The following is a 26,402-nucleotide window of genomic DNA, read 5'->3' on the forward strand; positions in this document are numbered from 1 at the left end:
ATTGAAACAATATCTCAAATCGACTGGAATTGGATTAGGCTTATGCCACCGGCTTTTTTCTATGTACAATCTATGTGATGATGTTCTAATCTTCGTTGGAGCTTTTCTATATTTTTCAATATTTGCAGTAACTGTTACCCCCATTTTATCAAAAAGAAACTATTTTTCCTCATGTAGACAAACAAATTGTCACAATATAGACAATATTGTTCTGACCGAATACTCAATCCATAACAAAACATAATGTTTTCTGTTTTCGCAATTCTTTTAGTGATATTGAACATTTTGCTAGAAAATATACATTTAAAAATAAACAATTAGCCAATTACCTCCCTTTATCTGATCCCAATAAAACTGTTCATGTGAACCTTTAAAGAATATAAAGTTTTTAATTTTAAAGTTTTTAAACCAACGTACCCTTTTAAGTCAGTTGCCATGCTCAACCCCAGATGGTATATTTGCATCTGATCACACTTACATCAGATATTTAACAGTATAATGCTTTAATCAAGAACTGGCTTGGAAATGTATAATACTACTTGAAATTTCATGTTGGGCAATTAGGGTAATGGGTTATATTAGGTGTCAATCTTTCTAATTATCATAACATTGATGAGACCTTTTATGAGAACTCTATTCGTTGGGCCATGGTGGCCGAGTGGTAAAGATGTCCCGGCATATTACCACAAGCCGTCCGCCTCTGGGTCACAAGTTGGAATCCCATGTGGAGCACAGTCGGTGTTTTTTCTCCGGGTTCTCCGGCTTTCCTCCACCATCGAACCTGGCACGTGCTTAAATGACCCTGGCTGTTAATAGTATGTTAAACTAGTAAAAAAAGAAAAGAGACCTCTATCCTACATTCGAATTGGAAACACATATGGTACCAGGTAATTAAATTATTTTAAATTCGTGATACTGCTGATGGGTATGAAAATCAGTTAAATAAATCATCACATTAAGAATTTATTTGTAGCTTTTGTACATACGCAGATATGAATTACCTGGTATACCCACCATGCTTCTCTTTTGTTTTATTCATCATTTACATGAATATATAACACAGCATATTTTATATTGAGGAAGATTACCTATATATAGGTACTACTAGTATTTAAAATAGTTATTGTTTCCAAGTGTTATTCATTACAGATAAAAAAAATTTCAAGAGCAAGCAAATCATATATTTAAAATGTCTAAACCTTATCCGAAATGGCTTTCAATTAATTCAAAAAAAATCTTAGAAAAAATTGGAAAACATTTCTCAAATTCAAGATTTATCTGGTTTCTAAAATGCTTTAAACTGATGAGGCTGTTACAAGTTTTACATTCACTATTGTATAGTGAATTTTATAACTAGATGTCCTTTTACCTAAATACTGTATGATATTTAAAAAAAAAACAACAGAAAAAACTGTTGTTATTTTGGAAGTAAAATGTCAAAATATCTTTAAAGGCTCGTGATATATCAAATTTTATAAATCTAAATTTAATAAATTTCAAATAATGTAGCCATGAGTGTAAGTTCTATTTATCACATAACTAGTATTAATCAAAACATAGTCAAAACTTCAGTGATTCCGACAGGAAGAAAGGGCATCCATATGGTGCTTAGTTTAAAGCGCACCTTGACCTCAATAAATGACCACTAAATCAGGGGCACCAAGAAGATATCGACAACTTCCTTTACAAGGAAAAATCTTACAAATATTCTTGTTGTTTACTATTAGTTAATTCTAGATATATTGAATCCTTGAGAGAATAGTCAGGGCCTAAGCTCTGGGTCAAAATTTGGTTTGGATTCCATGTATTTTCAATTTTGTTTTATGTAAATGTGGCGAAATCAGGCATGGATTCGACTATCAATCGAGATAATCAAACAACATCACAGACGTCATTAATATCTGCGACGCCACAATAGTGTTTGTCTAACAAAATTGATGACATGACCGTATATGACATGGCTAAACGGGTCAGTGTGATATTATACATGTATGCTAATTTTCATAACGGGGGTCAATCTGAATGATGATTCCAGTCGGCATCCTAATTATTACGCAGTAGTTAACTATCACTATACACAACACAGCAAAATAGTGAAATGAATCTTCATTGTTAACATTTATATTGACCTCACCAACCCAGTCTGTACAGTAACTTAAGCCTAAGCATTAAAAAGCAATTATTAAATGTCATGTAAAACTGCAGTGCATACAAATGTACCTAATAATGTTGATCCATTGTCAAACTATATTTTTACCATTTTTACTGTTTTGTTTTCTTTAGTTTTCTAATATCCAGATTACTTAAAGTCATTTCGCCATATTCACTTTATGATACCGAAACGACTTCCGCATGTACTGAAATGACATGTACCGAAGCTTCTGTGTGTGTCTACGTTACATGTGAGCCTACGCACTACCGACGACATGTACATTACTTATGATGTAACTACTAGCAATTTAATCATATGATCAAACAATATATTAGGAGATAATCTATTCAAATGGCATCTGCCTCAAAGGCAGTACAATTGTCAGTTTACGTGCTATTAAGCCACGATTTAGAACACATGCATGGCTCTAGATCTGTTGTCAGTCACTCGCGATGATGATCTTAAACAGACTAACAGTATATATATTTGCAGGCTTACAAAACAATCAAATATATCTGATAATACTAAATTGATAATCTGATTTTACTAATTATGAAACAGTACATTTTTAGATCTAGGTGTTTTCAACAAAACCTGTCTGTAGCATCATTAAAATCTATTATAAAGGAAAATTATGATATTCAGAAATATATTAGTATTGGTAAAGGTAATAAATACATAGAAAAATTTAACCGTAATTAGAAAAAATGGATTAAACTTATAGAAACCCCTCTAAATCCCTGACAGTATGAGATAAAATATACTTTATTACAAAATTATTTTAACGCACTTCATTAAGTATTTATACAAAAGTTTACATAACTGCAACCTCCAGATATAGAATCTATAATATAGTCATTACTCTCTCTCTCTCTCTCTCTCTCTCTCTCTCTCTCTCTCTCTCTCTCTCTCTCTCTCTCTCTCTGGTATATATATATTATTGAATGTATGTTTTTGGATCGGTGTGTGGATGTGGTAGTATGGAGTTGTGTATGTCAAATTAAAAAAACGAGACATGACAATAATATGGCGTGATGATGAAGATAATGATTGATGATGATGAAGATATGATGATAATGTGACTAATTATTGAGATGACTGATGTTGATGATTATGTTCTTTTTTGATTGATCATGACAATGATGAGATGAAGATAAATGTGACTAATTATTGAGGATAACTACATATGATAGTTGATGATGATGATGATGATATGTTGATTTTTGATGATGATTATGATGACAAGGATGAGATGATGACAAGGATGAATGATGATGATGATGAATGATGAATGATGATTTGATGAAAGGATGATGAGAAGGATGATGATGATGATGATGATGATGATGATGAGATGATGATGATGATGATGATGATGATGATGATGATGATGATGATTTTGATGATGATGATGATGATGATGATTAAGGATGATGATGACGGATGATGATGACAATGGTAAGTGATGATGAAGCAGAAAATGGCAATGATGATGTAATGATGATGATGATGATGATGATGATGATGATTAATGATGATGACAGAGGACGATGATGATGATGATGACAAGGATGATGATGATGATGATGATGACAAGGATGATGATGATGATGACAATGATAATGATGATGACAAAGATGATGATGATGATGATGATGATTATGATGATGATGATGATAAGGATGATGATGATGATGATGATATTTTATGTTGTTGATGATTGATCATGACTTTAAGGACTATGATGTTGACGGTGGTGGTGATTGTGATGACAATGATAATGATGATGATGAAGCAGAAAATGGCAATGATGATGTAATGTCACATTATTATATGAACATGCCTTTTGAAAAAATAAAAACTTACAAAAAAAAAACTGATAATACTAATATCCACCGATAATGATATGGATGTATATAACAAGTAAGAAAAACAATTAATAACCTGATAATGCCGGATTTGACTAGAACATCAAGGCGTCTTCAACGTTTTTATTCAACCGGATACAAACAATACACATTTCTCATAGAGGGCGCGATAGTCTGCGCCATGATTTTGTGCATTCGAGACAGTACAAACAGATCCATTTCACTGCTGCACTTTTTGGGCGCATTTTGTAACATAAATGTGATGATTAGTGCATAAAACATTTACTCATTTTATGATGTTTAGTCACTTCTACAGAAAATTTCAAAAATATCACATATTTTTCAATCGTACATTTGCTAGTCCAATCTAACAGAATAGCTCCGAAGGAAGGCGTCCGGGACCCCGAAATAGCACGTCTGTTGTGGAAATTTACCGAGAACATGCGAAAACCACCATTATTCAAGGCTGTATTGTGGTCGTTGTATGTAACATGTCCAAAAATCAGAAATACCGTTTTGTTCAGAATTATTTCGACTTTTAATATGTAGAGTCTCAGATTGCTAACTTTGTAAGTTATTTCACTAGGACGAATTAAACAGAAACCAGTGATCAAAATGCCAATTTTTGCTTGTTTGACCCAAAAAATATAACCGTTTAAGATTTTTCGTAACTGACGGGAATATTTCAATCGATAAATAACGCAGAATTTAACTTAGGTTCAAAATTTTAGCAAAATGTATAACACAGTTTCCATATTACTCAAATCGCGAAAATAAGCGGGTTGATAGGTTTATTTAGCTGTGGTAACATTTCGTTCCAGAACGAAAACTCTAGATCTGTTATAACAGAGTTGTCGTTCTTCCTCTTCATTTCATATGTGTTGTTTCTTGATAAAGTATTAACTAAGGTTTACTGTAATAAGTCAATCAAATCTTATTTTAACTATATTTCTTGTTTATCGTTTGTCATTTGCTAAAAAAGGTCGACCGGAAGGCAGAAGCTTGAAAACGCGACGTTGTGGAATGACATTGTCATCCAGCTGTTCCGTTAATCTCGTTTCTCGTCTAATATGAATGTCATGATTTTAAATATAATATAAATATAATATAATAACCGCTCAATAGTTTTATATTTTCATAAGTTATTTTAATGTAAATATATGGATTGAATGTATTATTTTCTAATTTCCATAGATATGAAGTAGCTATGAATAGCAGAAGTTATCTACCTATCTTCCGAGGCTCCACGAGATATGTAGATAGCTTCTGCTATTCATAGCCGCTATGAAAATTAGAAAAATATTTTCAATCCCTTTATAAATGCAAACCGCGATTAGTAAGGTTACATCAAAGGAATAGCATGGAAGATGTAAATATATACAAATGACGTGATTTAAAAAAAATGATATAACAGTATAGTTTAGTTTCAGAAAGTTAATATATAGAAAATATTCTTACGTAATGACAATACTAGATTTTATATAAATGTAAGGATAATAATAAAGAAATGAGAACACAGGAATCATGAAGGAATTACCTTCACCCACAGGAAACCAGAAAGTCCATGTTGGCTAATAAGCCAGCAGTTATCCACCTGTGGAATTAAGTAATTCTCCATGATTGTTGTATTCTTTGCAGAAAAATGAAATAACATTGATATAAATCTGCACTTGTCATTACTTGAAAATTTGTAAATAAGGAGTATTATAATGAGATATGTAGAGAAATGTATCAATGATAAATTCTAATAGTATGATAAATATAATAATACATAATAGTGATAGATACCTATGGGATCAGGTGCATAGTTTTGTTCAGTTTTAGAACACTGTGAATATCAATAATGATATCACTTAGGAAATGGATGCGTATACATGGCACAAGAAACAAAACACAAACAGTTATTGATGAGGTCTAAATGTTTTGAAATTTATTAGTGGTTCTGATAAATTCAATTGTACACTGAAATATATTCAAGTTGGATTCTTTACGACTTTTGACATTTTTGATAACTTCATTTTGAAATAAGACATCTGGACATATATTTATATTGCTTCTTTTGCGACTAAAAGTAAGTGATTCTCTTTTATCTGGGTTGAATTTAGATTTCACACTCCAGTCCATATCACTTTCTTTAATGAAGATTTTGAGTCACGCGTATACATTTGACCAGCGCGAGAATGTATTTTGATATTTATTTAACTGGTGCCACTTCAGCTTTTATTAAGCTTTCTGCGATAAGGGTTATCAGTAATCCTATTGTACAGATAGGCCTAGAATAAATAAACATATTTTGATATACAAACACGACGCTGATATAGAAACACGACCATTAATGAGTTTTTCAGAACCAGAAGATACTAGGTATCCCTACAATAGACCATGTTTACAAATACAAATCATAAGAGGGTATGAAATATTTACTTTATTTACTATCCCCCGCGAAACGCGTTTGCGGGGTATATTGTTTTGGGCTCCGTTCGTCCGTCACCGTCCGTCTGTATATACATCAGGCAAGTGCCGTTGTTGTGCCTTTTGCTATTTCAGACATTCCATTTTGGGACTTTTTCCCGTTACCATGGAAACCTAGTCAAAAATACCAAATTACAATTTCCTTTTGTTTCCAGACTATAACTCCAAAACCGTTAAATGCAGTTCCAGTAATTTTTCTGAATATATCGGACAAGTGCCCTAGTTGTGCCTTTTGCTATTGTGGACCTTCCATGTTAAATGTTTGTTTTTTTTTGTTACCATGAAAACTTTGTAAAAAAATACCAAATTACTGTTTCTTTTTGTCTCCTGGCTATAACTACACAAAACCGTTCAACGCAGCACCATAAAACTATTTTATATATCAGACAAGTGTCCTAGTTGTACCTTTTGCTGTTGCGGACCTTCCAACTTTTGGTGTTTTCTGTTATCATGTAAACTCAGTCAAAAAATACCAAATCACAGTTTCCTTTTTGTTACCTGCTGTTATTTTTTCAGTTTTACAATACTCGCATATTCAATTTTTTATTTTTTTTTTTATTTTTTTTTTAAATATATATTTTCATTTTTTTTTTATTTTTTATTTCAGTGGTTGATCGTATTCTGAAGAAATCGCCTTTATCCCTGGATAATAAAACAGATTGTGGTTGAGCGATTCATCCCGAACGTGAACGCTATGAAGGGGACAGAAAACAAGGAAGAAGCGTCGAGGATGTATAAAAGAGACAGGAATACCACCACCTCGAACACAGCAGGCAAATTCTTACATATGTTTTATTTGTGAATAAATAGAAATAGCTATGAGGGGTGAGGTGGTCATTGCAAAAGTGGACTTCACCAATCGAGTTATGTGGCTTTAATAAAATTTGAGGTCTCAGCTAGAAGGTAATTAGTAGATAATTCCTTATTTCTTTGGAAAAAACGCCCGAGCTGTTAAATCAGTATCAAACATAAACTTGTATAACAAATTAATAATCTATGCGATACGAAAGATATATTGTATGTCATCATGCGTGATATGAATTTGCAGTTGTTTTTCGTATTTTTCGTGGCACCGAAATGGACGGGTACAGCTTTATTCATAGGAAGCTCCCGTTCGCTCTATATGTTCCTTTATATCCGCAACTCATGCATAGATGCATCTGTGATATTATTGTGAATAAATATTTTATTACATCATCACTGATAGCTGGTGATGTTTAGTGTGATTTCAGCGTGATAATTCAATTATAGAATGGGCACAGGATTCCACTATCACATTAATATACGTATACCAAGGACACATCGAGCACAAATAGTCTCACAGAAGTCGTCCGTACTATATAAGAGGCGATAATACGGACGAAAATAAAAAATAAAAAATGATAAAAGCCTTTATTTGTCCTTGATAATAATAAGTAATATGCCTTGTCATTTACATTTCCGCTTTCAATTTCAACAAAAAATTATTTTATCAAATTGAAAAGGTAATTGGACAAAGGCAAATTGCCTATGTAAGTTCTCTCCCCTGGTAAACAAATAGCGCGCTTCATGATATTTGCCTCTACCCAGTTTGCATTTATATTGGCTATGGTTCTGGCAACTAAATGCTTAAATATATATTTGGTTACATTTTACAATGAAATTCCAAAGGATTTTGTATCTATAATGAATTTAATCATCCGTTACCGTCATGGATGGAAAAGCTATTCAACATCCGTTTTCCGTGATCGATGGTACGGAAATTGTGACGTCACAATGATAATGACGTCATAAAAAGCGCAGTTTTTTACAGAGAAAAAAAACACCAAAATAACACTATTGCTATAATCAAGTTAAAATAACCAGAATTCATTTAATACATGTTATCTTTATTTCATTTAGCAAATAGGCTAAAAAGCCTTTGTGCAAAACTAATACAGACATGACAATGGTAAACAGACTTTTCTGGAAAAAGGATGTACACTATATATATAAATCAAAAAGAAATCAGCGAAAGGATACACACATCAAATATATCAATTATCAAATAATATTGAATTTCTAACTTCATTAGCTCTGTGAACAAAGATAGCTAAATTTTCAACAATGCTACTATGTTATGAAGTCAAGAGATCTATAAATTTAGTCATATTAGACCTAAACCAAAATTTCTTTTTTAACAGTTTTGATCTAATATCTACATAAATAGGACATTCCAAGATAAAATGATGTTCATCTTCAATTTTTGCACAATTAAAACAATATCTCAAATCGACTGGAATTGGATTAGGCTTATGCCACTGGCTTTTTTCTATGTACAATCTATGTGATGATGATCTAATCTTCGTTGGAGCTTTTCTATATTTTTCAATATTTACAGTATTGAGATAACTCTTATATCCAAATTCATTTGTAAACAATAAATAACATTTTGCCCTTGGCGAATCTACCAGCTCACTATGCCAGTTTTGTATAAAAATGTCTTTAACTCTAGTTTGGAATAATTCTAAAAATACCTTTTCATATGGATTATATCGTTCAATAATGACACGGCATTAAACAAAATGAAAAATAAAATATCATGTACTTATACATGTGCATGTACATCACGAATAATCATGTAAAAGTCACTGTTACCCCCATTTTATCAAAAATAAACTATTTTTCCTCATGTAGACAAACAAATTGTCACAATATAGACAATATTGTTCTGACCGAATACTCAATCCATAACAAAACATAATGTTTTCTGTTTTCGCAATTCTTTTAGTGATATCGAACAGTTTGCTAGAAAATATACATTTAAAAATAAACAATTAGTCAATTACCTCCCTTTATCTAATCCCAATAAAAACTGTTCATGTGAACCTTTAAAGAATATAAAGTTTTTAATTTTAAAGTTTTTAAACCAACGTACCCTTTTAAGTCAGTTGCCATGCTCAACCCCAGATGGTATATTTGCATCTGATCACACTTACATCAGATATTTAACAGTATAATGCTTTAATCAAGAAATGGCTTGGAAATGTATAATACTACTTGAAATTTCATGTTGGGCAATTAGGGTAATGGGTTATATTAGGTGTCAATCTTTCTAATTATCATAACATTGATGAGACCTTTTATGAGAACTCTATTCGTTGGGCCATGGTGGCCGAGTGTAAAAAGATGTCCCGGCATATTATCAAAAGCCGTCCGCCTCTGGGTCACAAGTTGGAATCCCATGTGGAGCACAGTCGGTGTTTTTTCTCCGGGTTCTCCGGCTTTCCTCCACCATCGAACCTGGCACGTGCTTAAATGACCCTGGTTGTTAATAGGATGTTAAACTAGTTAAAAAAAGAAAAGAGAACTCTATCCTACATTCGAATTGGAAACACATATGGTACCAGGTAATTAAATTATTTTAAATTCTTGATATTGCTGATGGGTATGAAAATCAGTTAAATAAATCATCATATTAAGAATTTATTTGTAGCTTTTATACATACGCAGATATGAATTATCTGGTATACCCACCATGCTTCTCTTTTGTTTTATTAATCATTTACACGAATAGATAACACAGCATATTTTATATTGAGGTAGATTACCTATATACATTATTATGTATAGGTACTACTAGTATTTAAAATAGTTATTGTTTCCAAGTGTTATTCATTACAGATGAAAAAAATGTCAAGAGCAAGCAAATCATATATTTAAAATGTCTAAACCTTATCCGAAATGGCTTTCAATTTAATAAAAAGAAATGATTTTTTTTTATTTAGAAAAAAAATGGAAAACATTTCTCAAATTCAAGATTTATCTGGTTTCTAAAATGCTTAAAACTGAATGTGGCTGTGTTATACATAAGTTTTTACATTCACTATTGTAAAGTGAGTTTTATAAACTAGATGTCCTTTTACCTTAAATTACTGTATGACTATTTTTAAAAAAGAGAAAAAACTGTTGTTTATTTGGAAAAAAAAATGTCAAACATATCCTTAATGGCTCCGTGATATATCAAATTTTATAATTCTAAATTATTAATAATTTCAAATAATGTAGCCATGAGTGTAAGTTCTATTTTATCACATAACTAGTATTAATCAAAACATAAGCTCAAAACTTCAGTGATTCTGACAGGAAGGGGGAGGCCTCCATATGGTGCTTAGTTTAAAGCGCAAACTGGAACCTCAATAAAATGACCACTAAATCAGGGGCACCCAAGAAGATATCTCGACAACTTCCTTTATATTGGAAATTATCTTACAAATATTCTTGTTGTTTTACTATTAGTTAATTTCTAGATATATTGAAATCCTTGTCGAGAATAGTTCAGGGCCTAAGCTGTCTGGACTGAGTTTACTACGTCAATAATTTGGTTTGGATTTCCTGTATTTTCAATTTTGTTTTATGTAAATGTGGCGAAATCAGGCATGGATTCGACTTTCAATCGAGCATAATCAAACAACACTCCACAGACGTCTTTTAATATATGTCGGGACGCCCCATATAGTGTTTGTCTACCAAAATTGATGGCCATGACCGAATATGGACCCATGGCTTAACGGGCGTCAAGTGTGATATTATACATGTCTGCTAATTTTCTTTAACGGGGGTCAATTTGGGAATGCATAGGATTCCTGTCGGCATCCTATTGATTACGCAGTAGTTAACTATCCACTATAACTCAACACACAGCAAAATAGTGAAATGACTCTTCATTGTTAACTCATTTCTTTTTCGACCTCACCAACACCAGTCTGTACAGTAACTTAAGCCTAAGCTCATTAAAAAAGCAATTATTAAATGTCCCATGTAAAAACTGCCAGTGCATACAAATGTACCTCTAATAAGTTGATCCATTGTCAAACTATATTTTTACCATTTGTTACTGTTTTGTTTTCTTTAGGTAGTTTCTCAATATCCAGATTTACTTAAAGCTCATTTTGCCAATATTCACTTTATGAGATACCGAAAAAGAATTCCGATATGTTACTGATAACATGGACATGTTACCACGAAGCGTTCTGTGTGTATGTCTACGTTACATGTGAGCGCTACGCACTACGACGACATGCACATTACTTATGATGTAACTACTAGCAATTTAATCATATGATCAAATAATATATTAGGAGATACATCTATTCAAATGGCATCTGCCTCAAAGGCAGCACAGTTGTCAGTTTACGTGCTGTTAAGCCACGATTAAGAACGCATGCATGGCTCTAGATCTGTTGTCAGTCACTCGCGATGATGATCTTAAACAGACTAACAGTATCATATTTGCAGGCCTACAAAAAAATCAAATATATCTCTGAAACTAAATTGATAATCTGATTTTTACTAATCATGAAACAGTACATTTTTAGATCTAGGAAGTGTTTTCAACAAAACCTGTCTGTAGCATCATTAAAATCTATTATAACCTGAAGGAAAAATTATGATATTCAGAAATATATTAGTATCGTTGGTGAAATAAGGTAATAAATACATAGAAACATTTAACCGTAATTGGAAAAAATGGATTAAAAATAAATCTTATAGAAACACCCCTCTAATCCCTGACAGTATGAGATAAAAATAACTTTATTACAAAATTATTTTAACAAACTTCATTAAGTATTTATACAAAAGTTTACATAACTGCAAAACTCCAGATATAGAAATCTATAATTATAGTCATTCCTTCCTCAACTTCTCTCTCTCTCTCTCTATCTCTCTCTCTCTCTCTAGGTCTCTCTCTCTCTCTCCTCTCTATCTCTCTCTCTCTCTCTCTGGATATATATATTAGTGAATATATGTTTTTGGATCGGTGTGTGGATGTGGTAGTATTGGAGTTGTGGATTTTTACTGTCAAATAAAAAAAAACGAGACATGGACAATAATATGCCTGATGATGATGAAGATGATGATTGATTTATGATGATGTTGATGTTATTTATGTATGATGAAGATAATGTGACTAATTATTGAGGGTTTTAACTAAACCATTTTTATATAGTGATGATTTATGTTGAATTTTTGATGATTATGATCATGACAATGATGAAGATGAAGACCAGAAATGATATTTGATGAATTATGATGATGATGAGGATGACTATGATGATGACAAGGACGATGATGATGAGGAATGATGATTGATGATGATGATGATGTTGATTGACAAGGATGATGATGATGATGATGATGATGATGATGATGATTGATGATGATTGATGTCATGACATGGATGATGAATTTGATGATGATGATGATGATGAAATGAATGATGATGACCAAGGATGATAAACAGATTGGATGATGCTGATGACTTGAAGTGCAATGATGCATGCAAATTGAAGCTTGATGATAAAATCTACCAAGCCGCATGATGAGGAATGAATACATGGATGATTGATGAGTTGATGATATTTTATGTGTCCGATTGATGGGAAATCATGAACTTTTAAGCGACGATGATGATTGAGTTCCGGTGCAAGGTGATTTTCAAGTGATGACATATGATAATAATGATGAACCATTTACAGAAAATGGCATTGCATACCATGTCAATGTAACATCTATTTATCGAACATTGCCTTCTTCAAAAAAATAAAAACTTATCAAAACCAAATTACATCAGGGATGACCAAGCAACAGTTTCTCTTATTATACTAATATCCACCGATAATGATAAACCATTGGATGTACATATTAACTTAATTTACCGTATATACCAAATACAATTCTGTGATGACTTATACCTAAACGTGTATTGAAACATCATGGGATGTGGCAATTCTTTCACAACGTTCGGAGCTTCTTATGCTAACCGGAATACATAACTATTAACCTTACCTACAAAGGAACAATAGACGGGCGATGCGACAGAATCGTCTGCGCCATTATAATTAATGATGCATTACGAGATCACAGTATCAATTTCGAACAGATAGTCCATTTCATACTGCCTCGCTGCACTTTTTAGGCGCCATTTTGTAACATAAATGTGGATGATTAGTCCATAAAATTCTGAATTTACATCATTTCATGATGTTACGGAGTATTAAAGAACGATTACCAACAAAAAGTCGTTAGAATGTCAAAAATACAAGTTTCACCTATTGAACCCAATCGTACATTTTGCTATGTCCAATCTAATATTTAGAAATAGCTCAACAATGAAAGGAAGGCGTCATACCCGAGGGAACCCTAGGACGTTTTTAGGCGTCTAATGAATGTCTGCACTATGGACAAGTTTTACGAAAAATGCGAAAACCACCATATAAGCGCTGTAAGATGTAGGTGTTATTTCTATTTGACAAAACCGTTGTATGTAACATGTCCAAAAATCAGAAATACCGTTTATGTTTACAGTAATACCAATTTCGACTTTTAATACCATGTTTTTGTTCAAATTAACTCTGACTTTGCTAAATTGTTTTCAATAGTTAACCGAAACCATCATAGTGGAAATGGCTGTTAAAGTAAACAAGAAACCAGTGTTTTGATAAAAAATGCAATTTTTTGAAACGTTTTTGCTTGTTTGAACCCAAAAAATATAACCGTTTAATGAATTTTCGTACTGGATTCAACAGGAATGATTATGACCATTGGGGTGACACGCAGAAATTAACTTAGGTTAAAAATTGTAGCAAAATGTATTAACCATTATTCTCACTGTTTCCGTTTATTACCTGTGTTCCAAATCGCGAAAACAAAATCGGGGTTGATAGGAAAATTAGCTACACTTCTGAATTGGTAACATTCTCGTTCATCAGAACGAAAAACTCTAGAATCCTGTTATAACAGAGTTTGTCGTTTTCCTCTGCATTTCATATGTGTTTTTTCTTGATAAAGTATTAACTAAGGTTTACTGTAATAAGTCAATCAAAATGCTTATTTAAACTATATGTGGGATACTTGTTATCGTTTGTCATTTGCAAAAAGGGACGACCGGAAAGAGAAGGAGAATCTATTTTGAAAATGCGACGTTGTGGAATAACATTGTAATAGGAGCTGTTTCAGTTAAACTCTGTTTTCTCGTCTAAATGATTGAATGTCATGATTTTTAAATTAATATAAATATAATATAATAACCGCTCAATAGTAGTTTATATTTTCATAAGTTAATTTAATGTATACAATATGGATTGAATGTATTTTTTTTAATTTTTAGATATGAAGTAATGAATAGCATGAACTATCTTACCTAATCTTCCGAGGCTCCACGAGATGGTTGTAGATAGATTTTCTGCTATTAAAAAGCCACAATATGAAAATTAGAAAAATAATATTTTCAATCCCTTTATAAATGCAAACCGCGATTGTTAAGGTTAAATACATCAAGTTACCCCAAATTGCATGGAAGATGTAAAATATATTACAAATGACGTGATTTTTTAAAAAAATGATATAACATGTATAAGTTTAGTTTCAGAAAGTTAATATATAGAAAATATTCAGGACGATTTTAGTAATGACAAGTACTAGATTATTTTATATATAATGTGGAAGGTCTAATAATAAAGAAATTGAGGAACACAGGGTACATGAAATAAGATTACCTTCACCTCCATGGAATAACAAAAAGTCCATGTTGCCTTGCTATTTGAATGCATACCAAAATAAAATGAACATTGTATTAATGTACCTCCCCCCAAGCATACATTATGCCACGAACACCATTTGCAAATTAAGTAATAAATTAAACCATAATTGTTGTATTCTTTGCAAGATTCTGTTCTATGAAATAACATTGCAATATAAATCTGTCTTACCAACGATTTTTTCATTACTTGAAATATTTGTACAATAAGGAACATGTTATAAATGATAATGTAGAGAAAATGTATCAATTGACAAAATTCTAATAGTATGATAAATATTTAATAATACAACATTAATTAGTCTTGATAGATACCTAAAATGGACAATCAGGTGCATAGTCATTTTTGTTCAGTTTTAGAACACTGTGAATACAATCAATAATAAATAATCTTTAGGTAAATGGATGCGCTATTACATGGCACAAAAGAATCAAAGAAACTACAACAGTTTTTGATGAGAGTCTATAAATGTTTTGAAATTAATATCCCCTTAGTGGTTCTGATAATATTCAATTGTACACTGAAGATATACATTCAACGCAGTAGCCAGTTGGATTCTTTAACGAACTTCCTTGATCATTTTTGAATAACTTCAATTTTGAAATAAACATCTGGACATATATTTATATTGCTGATTTTTTGACGTAAACCTCCTAAGAATGTCAAAAGAATATGAAGACTTGTTTATTCTGGGTTGAATTTAACAGAACCATGAGGTTAGGATGATCATTCTGCCATATTTCATGCTGTTTCAACTTTAATGAAGATTTTTGAGTCAGTGGCGTATATAGCCTTTGTGACCACAGCGCGAAATTCAGCATGTATTTTGGTGGGGCCTTTGAAATTTATCCGTTAAATCCGTTTTGTTTCCCACTTCAGCTTTCGGTAAGCTTTTAATGGGCGATTAGTGGTTATCACAGTAATCCTATTGTACATAACGGATTGATAGGCCTGAATAATAGAAACAGTATTCATGCCATATACCAAATGAAAACTGTTTACATAGAAAAGTTTGCACCACAATTGAAACACGACCAAAATGAGTTTTTTTCCACTCAGGCTACCAGATGGATATTTGGATAACTACAATAGGTACGCATGTTACAAATATGACCAGTTAAATGTAATATTTGATTTTGAAAACAAATTCTTTATTATGTTAATTAATTTCCATACATAATGTAATTTATTGGAATTGGTATTTTACTTGTAGAAAAACACTATTGGTATCGGTTTGAAAATGTAACATTTCGCGGGTGTCAATGTTGTCAATGCTGCAACTGTATAACATGTATATGATTTCCTTAATTTGTTAAATCGACCTTGGAACAATAAGCTTAGAATGGTGAAACCTATCCAGTTCTTTAAGTCTGTATAATTATAAAGTATTGCATAACTTGTTTTGGGGGGATAGTTTCGATTGCATTTTAATTCTGGAAACCATGGTCTGTTCTTTCACGCCATCATTATTCATAGGAATTTGTGGCTTATCGTCACAAGGAGATGATTAAACTAAGGTTTAGCATATCCCACGGCAAGTTAAAAATGGTCAATCAAAAATCGAGAGAAATTTCCTAACAATGTAATATTCAATCAAGGGAAATTTCGTTTTGTCCTAACCTTTGAGTGATTTGAAGAGTTTACGACATTTTCAGCACCAATGTGCTCTTATACAATTCGTATGCTGAATACGTTTGTAACTGGGATTCCAGCTTTTAAGAACAGGTAATGCTCGTAAGCGTCTATCTTTTATGGCACTGTCTGCCTTGTAAACAATAATAAATAACTTGATTGATAATAAAACTCTCAAAAAGTGTTAACGGTTAATTATAAGTTTTTTTGCAGTACGAAATGGTAAAAAATATGCAATATTCTGACTATTTTTCAAATTTCCCGTTAATAAGAATGATTTTCTGAATTTAGCAGAAGTACAACTGACCCTAACTACGGGGAAGCCTCCACGAGATATTTGAATTTGCTTCTGCTATGGGTCCATAGCCGCATGAAAATTAAAAATATTTTAACATCTCCTTTGAATCTTCTAGAACCGCGCATTAGTAAGTTTTTTACAATCGAATATCAGAAATGCATGGAAGAAATGTAAAATATGCAAAATGACGTGATTTTAAAAATTGTGAACCCCTATCAACAGTATGGTTTAGTCAATTTTAGATTTTTTTGTTGTTTCCATGAAAAAGTTATTTATAATAATTAATTCTTACTGAAATGTATTCCCTGAGATATTTTTTTATATTAAATGCAATTAGGTTCAATAATACATAAAAAACCTTTGAAATGAATTGTTTTAACATGGCAGGAAATCATGAAGGAATTTAGACCTTCATCATATCAGGAAACCAGAAAGTTCCTTTTATGTCAAATGCTAATAATCCATGGAGTAAATTATGCAATGCATTTCCACCTGTTGGAATTTAAGTAATTCTGAGACTATTGGGGATTGTTGGGGGTAATAGAGTATTCATTCTGTGCAGATAAAAATGTGAATTAACTGGTTGATTTAAATGTTGCACTTAATGTCAGTGACAAATTTGTACAAACTCCCAATTTGTAAATAGAGTCCTGTGTCCCTACTAGTAATTAGCAATTGGAATGAGGATAATAACTAAATATATTTGGTTGGATTAAATGTTATTACCTTGAGGATCCAAAAGGTGCATCTCGCAGTTAATAGAATATAAATAATATTCATACATGTTTATCTTACATGAAGATGCTGTATACATGGCCATCGAATATAACAAACACTACAAAACACAAACAGTAATTGATGAGGTCTAATTTTTTGAAATAGTGTTGTGATTAAGTTGATAGTTTGAATAAATTCACTTGTTACACTGAATATTATTCAGCCAAGTTTGAATTCTTTACGACTTATGTAACGTCATTTTTGATGAATAATCACATCTTTTGGAAATAAGACATCTATTACATACGCATTTATAATTGCATGTATTCTGTGGTGACATAGCGACTAAAAGTAACATGATTACCTCTTTTAATCTGGGTGAAAGATTGCCACTCCAGTTTGTTCCATAATGGTATTTCCTAAGATTAAAAATAAAAGATTTTTGAGTCACGCACGGGTATACTGTACATTTGACCAGGTAAAACAGAGGATCAATTACATTTTGATATAGCAAGTTTTATACCCCGAGGTGTTATTTTTGAATGTCACTTCAATTTATTAATACATTCTGCGATGAAAAGGTGGGTTATGAAGAGAAAGAAATGGGCCTATTGTAACATTTAGGCCTAGAATAATGAAACATATTCATGATAATACAAACACCGAACGCTGATATGTGAAATACCTTAGAGTTCATTGACATTAACAGAAAAAGTGCAACAAATAATAAGTTTATGGGCATACAAATATAAGTCCAGGGTACATTTATATTACCAATTTAGCGATATCCCCCCCGACTGAAGTAGTATTTCATCCGTTGGTAATTATATAGTTGTTGGGATCCATGTTATCAAGACATTCTCCCATCCAAATCGTCATGTATACATCAGGCTCAAGTGCCGGGTGCCTTTTGCTATAATTCCAATGATACATTCCATGGATTTGGGACTTTTTTATTGTTTTTACAATGGACAACCTAGTAAAATCAAATTCCAAATGAACAATTTCCTTTTGTTAGTCCATTACGTATTATAACTCCAAAACCGTTAAATGCAGTGGGGTCCAGTGTTAATGGTTTTCTGAATATATCGGTACAAGTGTGGAAGTTTGTGTTATTTGAACAAACTATTGTAGACCTTTCCCCATGTTAAATGTTTCAGACCAATTTATACATGTTATGAAAACTTTGTAAACTTGAGAAAATACCAAAGACTTTTCATTTTTATTCTCCATCCGGCTTTAACTACAAAATTTCAAGTTATAAATACGCATTTTTGACAAAAATTTTGGTATTCAAATAGCATCACAGTTCCTAGTTGTACCTTTTTGCTGTTTCACAAAGGAAATATACATTTTCATTGTTTTCTGTTATCATGTAAACCAGGTCCAAAAATGAAAGGTCACAGTTTCCTAAATTTTTGTAATACCATGTTATTTTAATTGTCAGCATGTTTTTTACGAATACCTCGCATGTATTCATTTTTATTTATTTTATTATTTATCCAGGATTTATTTTTAGAATTAATTTTTTTTATTTTTGATTTATTTTTGAATTTCAAGAGGTTTGAATTAAATCAAAATTCTGCTGACAAATTTCGCCTTTCTCTATCCCTGGAGTTAATATAACAGATTGTAAGGTTTTGAGCGATTCACCCGAACGTGTTTAAAAACGCCTATGAAGAGGGACAGAAAATAAAGGAAGAAGCGTCGACCTCAAATTGAAACTGTGACAGTAATACGAAAACCCCATTATTGACGCACATGGAAAATCCTCTAGCGCCATAGGGTTTTTTGAGAATAAAAAAATGTCTGGGGGTGGTGACATTGCTAAAGTTGAACTTCATCGAGACAGGGGCTATCATAACAATAGATTTTGACAGTTAAGGTAATTTAGAATAAAATTTCTTTATTTTTCCTAAAAAACCCATCGTTTTCCCAGTATAAAAACACTAGGCCATTATACCGTTTTATAACAAATTGATATTCTTAACTTACGAAAACATATTGATCAAATTGGTGAATGATTGCAGTTAATTTCGTATTTTTTCGTGGCCCAAATGACGGGTAAGCTTACGTACAAGGATGCGCCGTTCCGTCTAAATTTCCTTTTATAATTGGCTACTATTCATAGAGTTTCTAATGTATGATTGTGACTAAATTTTGGACACATCACTGTTTGCTGTGATGGTATAGTGATTTCAGCGGCCCTTCACTTATAGAAAAAGGATTCCACTTTCACATTTAATATACTATACCAAGGACACACAGCACAAATACTCACATAAAGTCGTCCGTAATATATAAGAGCGATATACGGTCTACGAAAATAAAAAAAAAAAAAATGATAAAAGCATAATTTGAACCTTGATAATAATAAGTAATGACCCTTTATATACATTTCCGCTTTCAATTTTCAACAAAAAATTATTTTCAATCTTTCAAATTGAAAAAGAGGGTATTGGGACAAAGGCAATGCCTATGTAAAGTTCTGATTCCCTGGCAAACAAATAGCGCGCTATCCCATGGAAATTTGCCTCTACCCCAGTTTGCCAAATTGACTATGGATGGCAATTTAAATGCTTAAATATATATTTGGTTACAATTTTAACAATGAAATCACAAAGGATTTTTTCTATTACAAATGACCAAAATAATCATCCGTTTTTACCGTCATGGATTTCCCAAGCCTATGAAACATCCCGTTTTTCCGTGATCAAGGTTACGGAAAATTGTGATCAATTCATAATGACGTCCATAAAAGCGCTTAAAACCTTTCCATCTATGAAGAGGATTTAATTCTACCATTTCCAGAATTTTAAGAAGAAGGTTTTTTAAGTTTTAGCCTATCCTATTTGACCCTTTTAGCCGCACCCCTCAGGTCCCTGGGGGTCAGTAAAGGAAAATTTGTTAATAGGATTCAATGGCCATCTCATACTGATTAATTCTGACAACATTTGACTCATTTTCTATTACAAATGACCAAATAATGCTCAAAAATGTGTTTTAACCTATAAATAATAGTAAACTTGATCCCCTCCCCAGGGGGAAACGTGTTTTTTTTTCCATCTATGAAGAGTATTTGATTCTACCATTTTCAGAAATTTTTTAGAAGAAGATTGTTGAAGTTTTTTAGCCTATTTTGACATCTTTTTTACCCCCAACCCTCAGGTCCCCTAGGGGACCATATAATTCACAATTTTGATTGACCTTTTTTAATGAAAGTAAAAACAATGATAATAATAGACAATATATCCAGGCTGGAGACTCAATTTCTTACAAATACATACAAGTTTTTAGAGAACACTGAAATCCTTTAAACACTTTTTTACAGAGAAAAAAAACACCAGAAAAATAACACTATTGCTATAATCAAGTTAAAATAACCAGAATTCATTTAATACATGTTATCTTTATTTCATTTAGCAAATAGGCTAAAAAGCCTTTGTGCAAAACTAATACAGACATGACAATGGTAAACAGACTTATTCTCGGGAAAAAGGTTAAATGATGTACACTGTATATATATAAATCAAAAAGAAATCAGCGAAAGGATACACACATCAAATATATCAATTATCAAATAATATTGAATTTCTAACTTCATTAGCTCTGTGAACAAAGATAGCTGTTTTTTCAACAATGCTGGCAATGATATTGAGCATTTTTATGAAATAGTCAAGAGATCTATAAATTTAGTATCCGGCATTAATATCTAAACCTAAACCAAAATTTCTTTTTAACAGTTTTTGATCTAATATCTACAAAAAAAGGACACATTCCAAGAATAAAATGATGTTCATTTTCAAATTTTTTGCACAATTAAAACAATATCTCAAATCGACTGGAATTGGATTAGGCTTATGCCACTGGAAAATGCATTTTATGTACAATCTATGTGATGATGTCTAAAATGTATGTTAGTTCATACCCCAATTTTTACTTCGAAGATAAATGGATCCAAATTCAAATTTGTAATAATAGACAATTTATTCAAGCTCTTATTAAACATACATTTTAGAGTACAAAAATGTAAACAGTTTTTTAAATAGAAAAAAAAATATCAAAAAAAAAATACTGCTGGGAATTCAATAAAATTTATATCATGATATCTATTTCATAATGACACGGCATCAAAGAAAAAAAAATATCATGTACTTATACACATGTACATCACGAATAATCATGTAAAAGTCACTGTTACATACCCCCAAAATTTTTATCAATAATAAACTGTATTTTTCCTCATGTAGATAAAAAAATTGTCAAAATATAGACAATATTGTTCTGACCGAATACTCAAATCCATAACAAAACATAATGTACATTTTTCTGTTTTCGCAATTCTTTTAGTGATATTGAACATTTTGCTAGAAAATATACATTTAAAAATAAACAATTAGCCAATTACCTCCCTTTATCTCCAATCCCAATGAAAACTGTTCATGTGAACCTTTAAAGAATATAAAGTTTTTTAATTTTAAAGTTTTTAAACCAACGTACCCTTTTTTAAGTCAGTTTGCCATGCTCAACCCCAGATGGTATATTTGCATCTGATCACACTTACATAAGATATTTAACAGTATAATGCTTTAATCAAGAAATGGCTTGGAAATGTATAATACTACTTGAAATTTCATGTTGGGCAATTAGGGTAATGGGTTATATTAGGTGTCAATCTTTCTAATTATCATAACATTTATGAGACCTTTTATGAGAACTCTATTCGTTGGGCCATGGTGGCCGAGTGGTAAAGATGTCCCGGCATATTACCACAAGCCGTCCGCCTCTGGGTCACAAGTTCGAATCCCATGTGGAGAATTTGCCAGGTAACTGACAGCTGTCGTGATTTTTTTCTCCGGGTTCTCCGGCTTTCCTCCACCATCAAACCTGGCACGTCCTTAAATGACCCTGGCTGTTAATAGGATGTTAAACTAATAAAAAGAAAAGAACTCTATCCTACATCCGAATTGTACAATCCGAAAACACATATGGTACCAGGTAATTAAATTATTTTAAATTCTTGATACTGCTGAATGGATATGAAAATCAGTTAAATAAATCATCACATTAAGGATTTATTTGTAGCTTTTATACATACGCAGATATGAATTACCTGGTATACCTTTCATGCTTCAGTCTTTTGTTTATTAATCATTTACATGAATATATAACACAGCAATAGATTACCTAGTCATTTTATATATGGAGGAAGATTACCTAGACACATATATATAGGTACTACTAGTATTTAAAATAGTTACTGTTTCCAAGTGTTATTCATTACAGATGAAAAAAATGTCAAGAGCAAGCAAATCATATATTTAAAATGTCTAAACCTTATCCGAAATGGCTTTCAATTTAATAAAAATAAAAAGAAATGATTTTTTTTTATTTAGAAAAAAAATGGAAAACATTTCTCAAATTCAAGATTTATCTGGTTTCTAAAATGCTTAAAACTGATGAGGCTGTTACAAGTTTTACATTCACTATTGTATAGTGAGTTTTATAACTAGATGTCCTTTTACCTAAATACTGTATGATATTTTAAAAAAGAGAAAAAACTGTTGTTATTTTGGAAATAAAATGTCAAAATATCCTTAAAGGCTCGTGATATATCAAATTTTATAAATCTAAATTTAATAAATTTCAAATAATGTAGCCATGAGTGTAAGTTCTATTTATCACATAACTAGTATTAATCAAAACATAGTCAAAACTTCAGTGATTCTGACAGGAAGAAAGGGCATCCATATGGTGCTTAGTTTAAAGCGCACCTGGACCTCAATAAATGACCACTAAATCAGGGGCACCAAGAAGATATCGACAACTTCCTTTACAAGGAAAAATCTTACAAATATTCTTGTTGTTTACTATTAGTTAATTCTAGATATATTGAATCCTTGAGAGAATAGTCAGGGCCTAAGCTCTGGGTCAAAATTTGGTTTGGATTCCATGTATTTTCAATTTTGTTTTATGTAAATGTGGCGAAATCAGGCATGGATTCGACTATCAATCGAGATAATCAAACAACATCACAGACGTCATTAATATCTGCGACGCCACAATAGTGTTTGTCTAACAAAATTGATGACATGACCGTATATGACATGGCTAAACGGGTCAGTGTGATATTATACATGTATGCTAATTTTCAAACGGGGGTCAATCTGAATGATGATTCCAGTAGTCGGCATAAATTATTACGCAGTAGTTAACTATCACTATACACAACACAGCAAAAAGTGAAATGAATCTTCATTGTTAACATTTATATTGACCTCACCAACCCAGTCTGTAACAGTAACTTTTAAGCCTAAGCATTAAAAAGCAATTATTATGTGTCATGTAAAACTGCAGTGCATACAAATGTACCTAGTTGGGTAATGTTGCCCATTGATCCATTGTCAAACTATATTGTTACCATTTTTACTGTTTTGTTTTCTTTAGTTTTCTAATTCAGATTGAACATAAAGTCATTTTCATATTTTCTGAAAGTATTCCTTTCATGAAACCGAAAAGACTTCCGCATGTACTGAATATGACATGTACCGAAGCTTCTGTGTGTGTCTACGTTACATGTGAGCCTACGCACTACCGAAAACAATGTACATTACTTTATGGTCAAACTATAATTTTGATCATATGATCAAATAATATATTAGGAGATACATCTATTCAAATGGCATCTGCCTCAAAGGCAGCACAGTTGTCAGTTTACGTGCTGTTAAGCCACGATTAAGAACGCATGCATGGCTCTAGATCTGTTGTCAGTCACTCGCGATGATGATCTTAAACAGACTAACAGTATATATATTTGCAGGCCTACAAAACAATCAAATATATCTCAGAATACTAAATTGATAATCTGATTTTACTAATCATGAAACAGTACATTTTTAGATCTAGGTGTTTTCAACAAAACCTGTCTGTAGCATCATTAAAATCTATTATAAAGGAAAATTATGATATTCAGACATATATTAGTATTGGTAAAGGTAATAATTTATGAAGTAACATAGAATGGCAATTTAATCACGTAATCGATAAAGAAAAAATGGATTTAAAACTTATAGAAACTGTTCACAAATCCCTGACATTATGAGATAAAATATACTTTATTACAAAAATTTTAACAAACTTCATTAAGTATTTATGAAAAGTTTACATAACTGCAACCTCCAGATAAAGAATCTATAATATAGTCATTATTCTCTCTCTCTCCTCTCTCACTCCAGATCTCTCATCCTCAATCTCTTCTCTCTCTTAAGGCCTCAATTCCTCTCTCTGTATCTTATCTCTGGTAAAACTTTGTGCAAATTAAAATGAGGACATGTACAAATAATACTACCATTAATAAATCGGTGTGTGGATGTGGTTATATGGAGTTGTGTATGTCAAATAAAAAAAACGAGACATGACAATACATTTGGCATGAAATGATGAAGATTTGATATGGTTATGATGATGATGTTATGATATTTATGTTGTCTGAAGATAATGTGACATGAATTACTCAATAACTACATATAGTTGATGATGAAGACATGTTCATTTGATGTTTATGATCTTTGACAATGATGAAGATGAAAATGATATCCGCATGAATTATGAATGATGACATGTATGATGATGACAAAGATGAATGACTTCAGGATGATGATTGACTGATGATGATGATGTTATGTACAAGAACAAAATGCATTGACAATTGATGAATGATGATGATTAATGAAGAATGATGATGTTCGTCAAGGATGAAAGGTTGATCGATAATGATGATGATAATGTGATGAATGATGATGACAATGATGATGATGACAATGATGATGATTATGAATTGAATGATGACGGATAATGATGATTAGGATGCTCAAACAGATGATCATGGTTGATGATATTTTTATGTTTATTCAAAAAAATGATCTGCCTCAATTTTTAAGTTTTTTACTATGTCATGTTACGTGCTGTTGACGGTGGTGGTGATTTGTGATGACAATGATAATTCAATGATGAGAATAGCAGAAAATGGCAATGATGATGTAATGTCACATTATTATATGAACAGTGCCTTTTAAAAAAAGGCCTACAAAACTTACAATCAAATATATAACTGATAATACTAATATCCACCGATAATGATATGGATGTATATAACAAGTAAAGAAAAACAATTAATTACCTGATAATGCCGGATTTGACTAGAACATCAAGGCGTCTTCAACGTTTTTATTCAACCGGATACAAACAATACACATTCCTCATAGAGGGCGCGATAGTCTGCGCCATGATTTTGTGCATTCGAGACAGTACAAACAGATCCATTTCACTGCTGCACTTTTTGGGCGCATTTTGTAACATAAATGTGATGATTAGTGCATAAAACATTTACTCATTTTATGATGTTTAGTCACTTCTACAGAAAATTTCAAAAATATCACATATTTTTCAATCGTACATTTGCTAGTCCAATCTAACAGAATAGCTCCGAAGGAAGGCGTCCGGGACCCCGAAATAGCACGTCTGTTGTGGAAATTTACCGAGAACATGCGAAAACCACCATTATTCAAGGCTGTATTGTGGTCGTTGTATGTAACATGTCCAAAAATCAGAAATACCGTTTTGTTCAGAATTATTTCGACTTTTAATATGTAGAGTCTCAGATTGCTAACTTTGTAAGTTATTTCACTAGAACGAATTAAACAGAA

At 31.8% G+C, this 26,402-nt stretch overlaps 1 protein-coding gene across 6 annotated transcripts in view; it reads left to right on the forward strand.

The window, feature by feature from the left end:
- The window catches only part of LOC138334237 (uncharacterized), an 89,169-nt gene that overhangs the window by 20,496 nt on the left and 42,271 nt on the right, over positions 1–26,402 (forward strand). For 5 of the 6 annotated variants that reach the window (XM_069282853.1, XM_069282854.1, XM_069282856.1 and 2 more), the window contains one exon: positions 7,100–7,126. The exons of the other annotated variant lie outside the window; for it this stretch is intronic. In XM_069282853.1, coding sequence (XP_069138954.1) covers positions 7,100–7,126 — 27 coding nt within the window. The remainder of the gene's footprint in view (positions 1–7,099; positions 7,127–26,402) is intronic. 6 annotated transcript variants of the gene reach the window in all.

Source organism: Argopecten irradians, chromosome 11 (assembly GCF_041381155.1).
Source record: "Argopecten irradians isolate NY chromosome 11, Ai_NY, whole genome shotgun sequence".
In the NCBI taxonomy this organism is placed as follows: domain Eukaryota; kingdom Metazoa; phylum Mollusca; class Bivalvia; order Pectinida; family Pectinidae; genus Argopecten; species Argopecten irradians.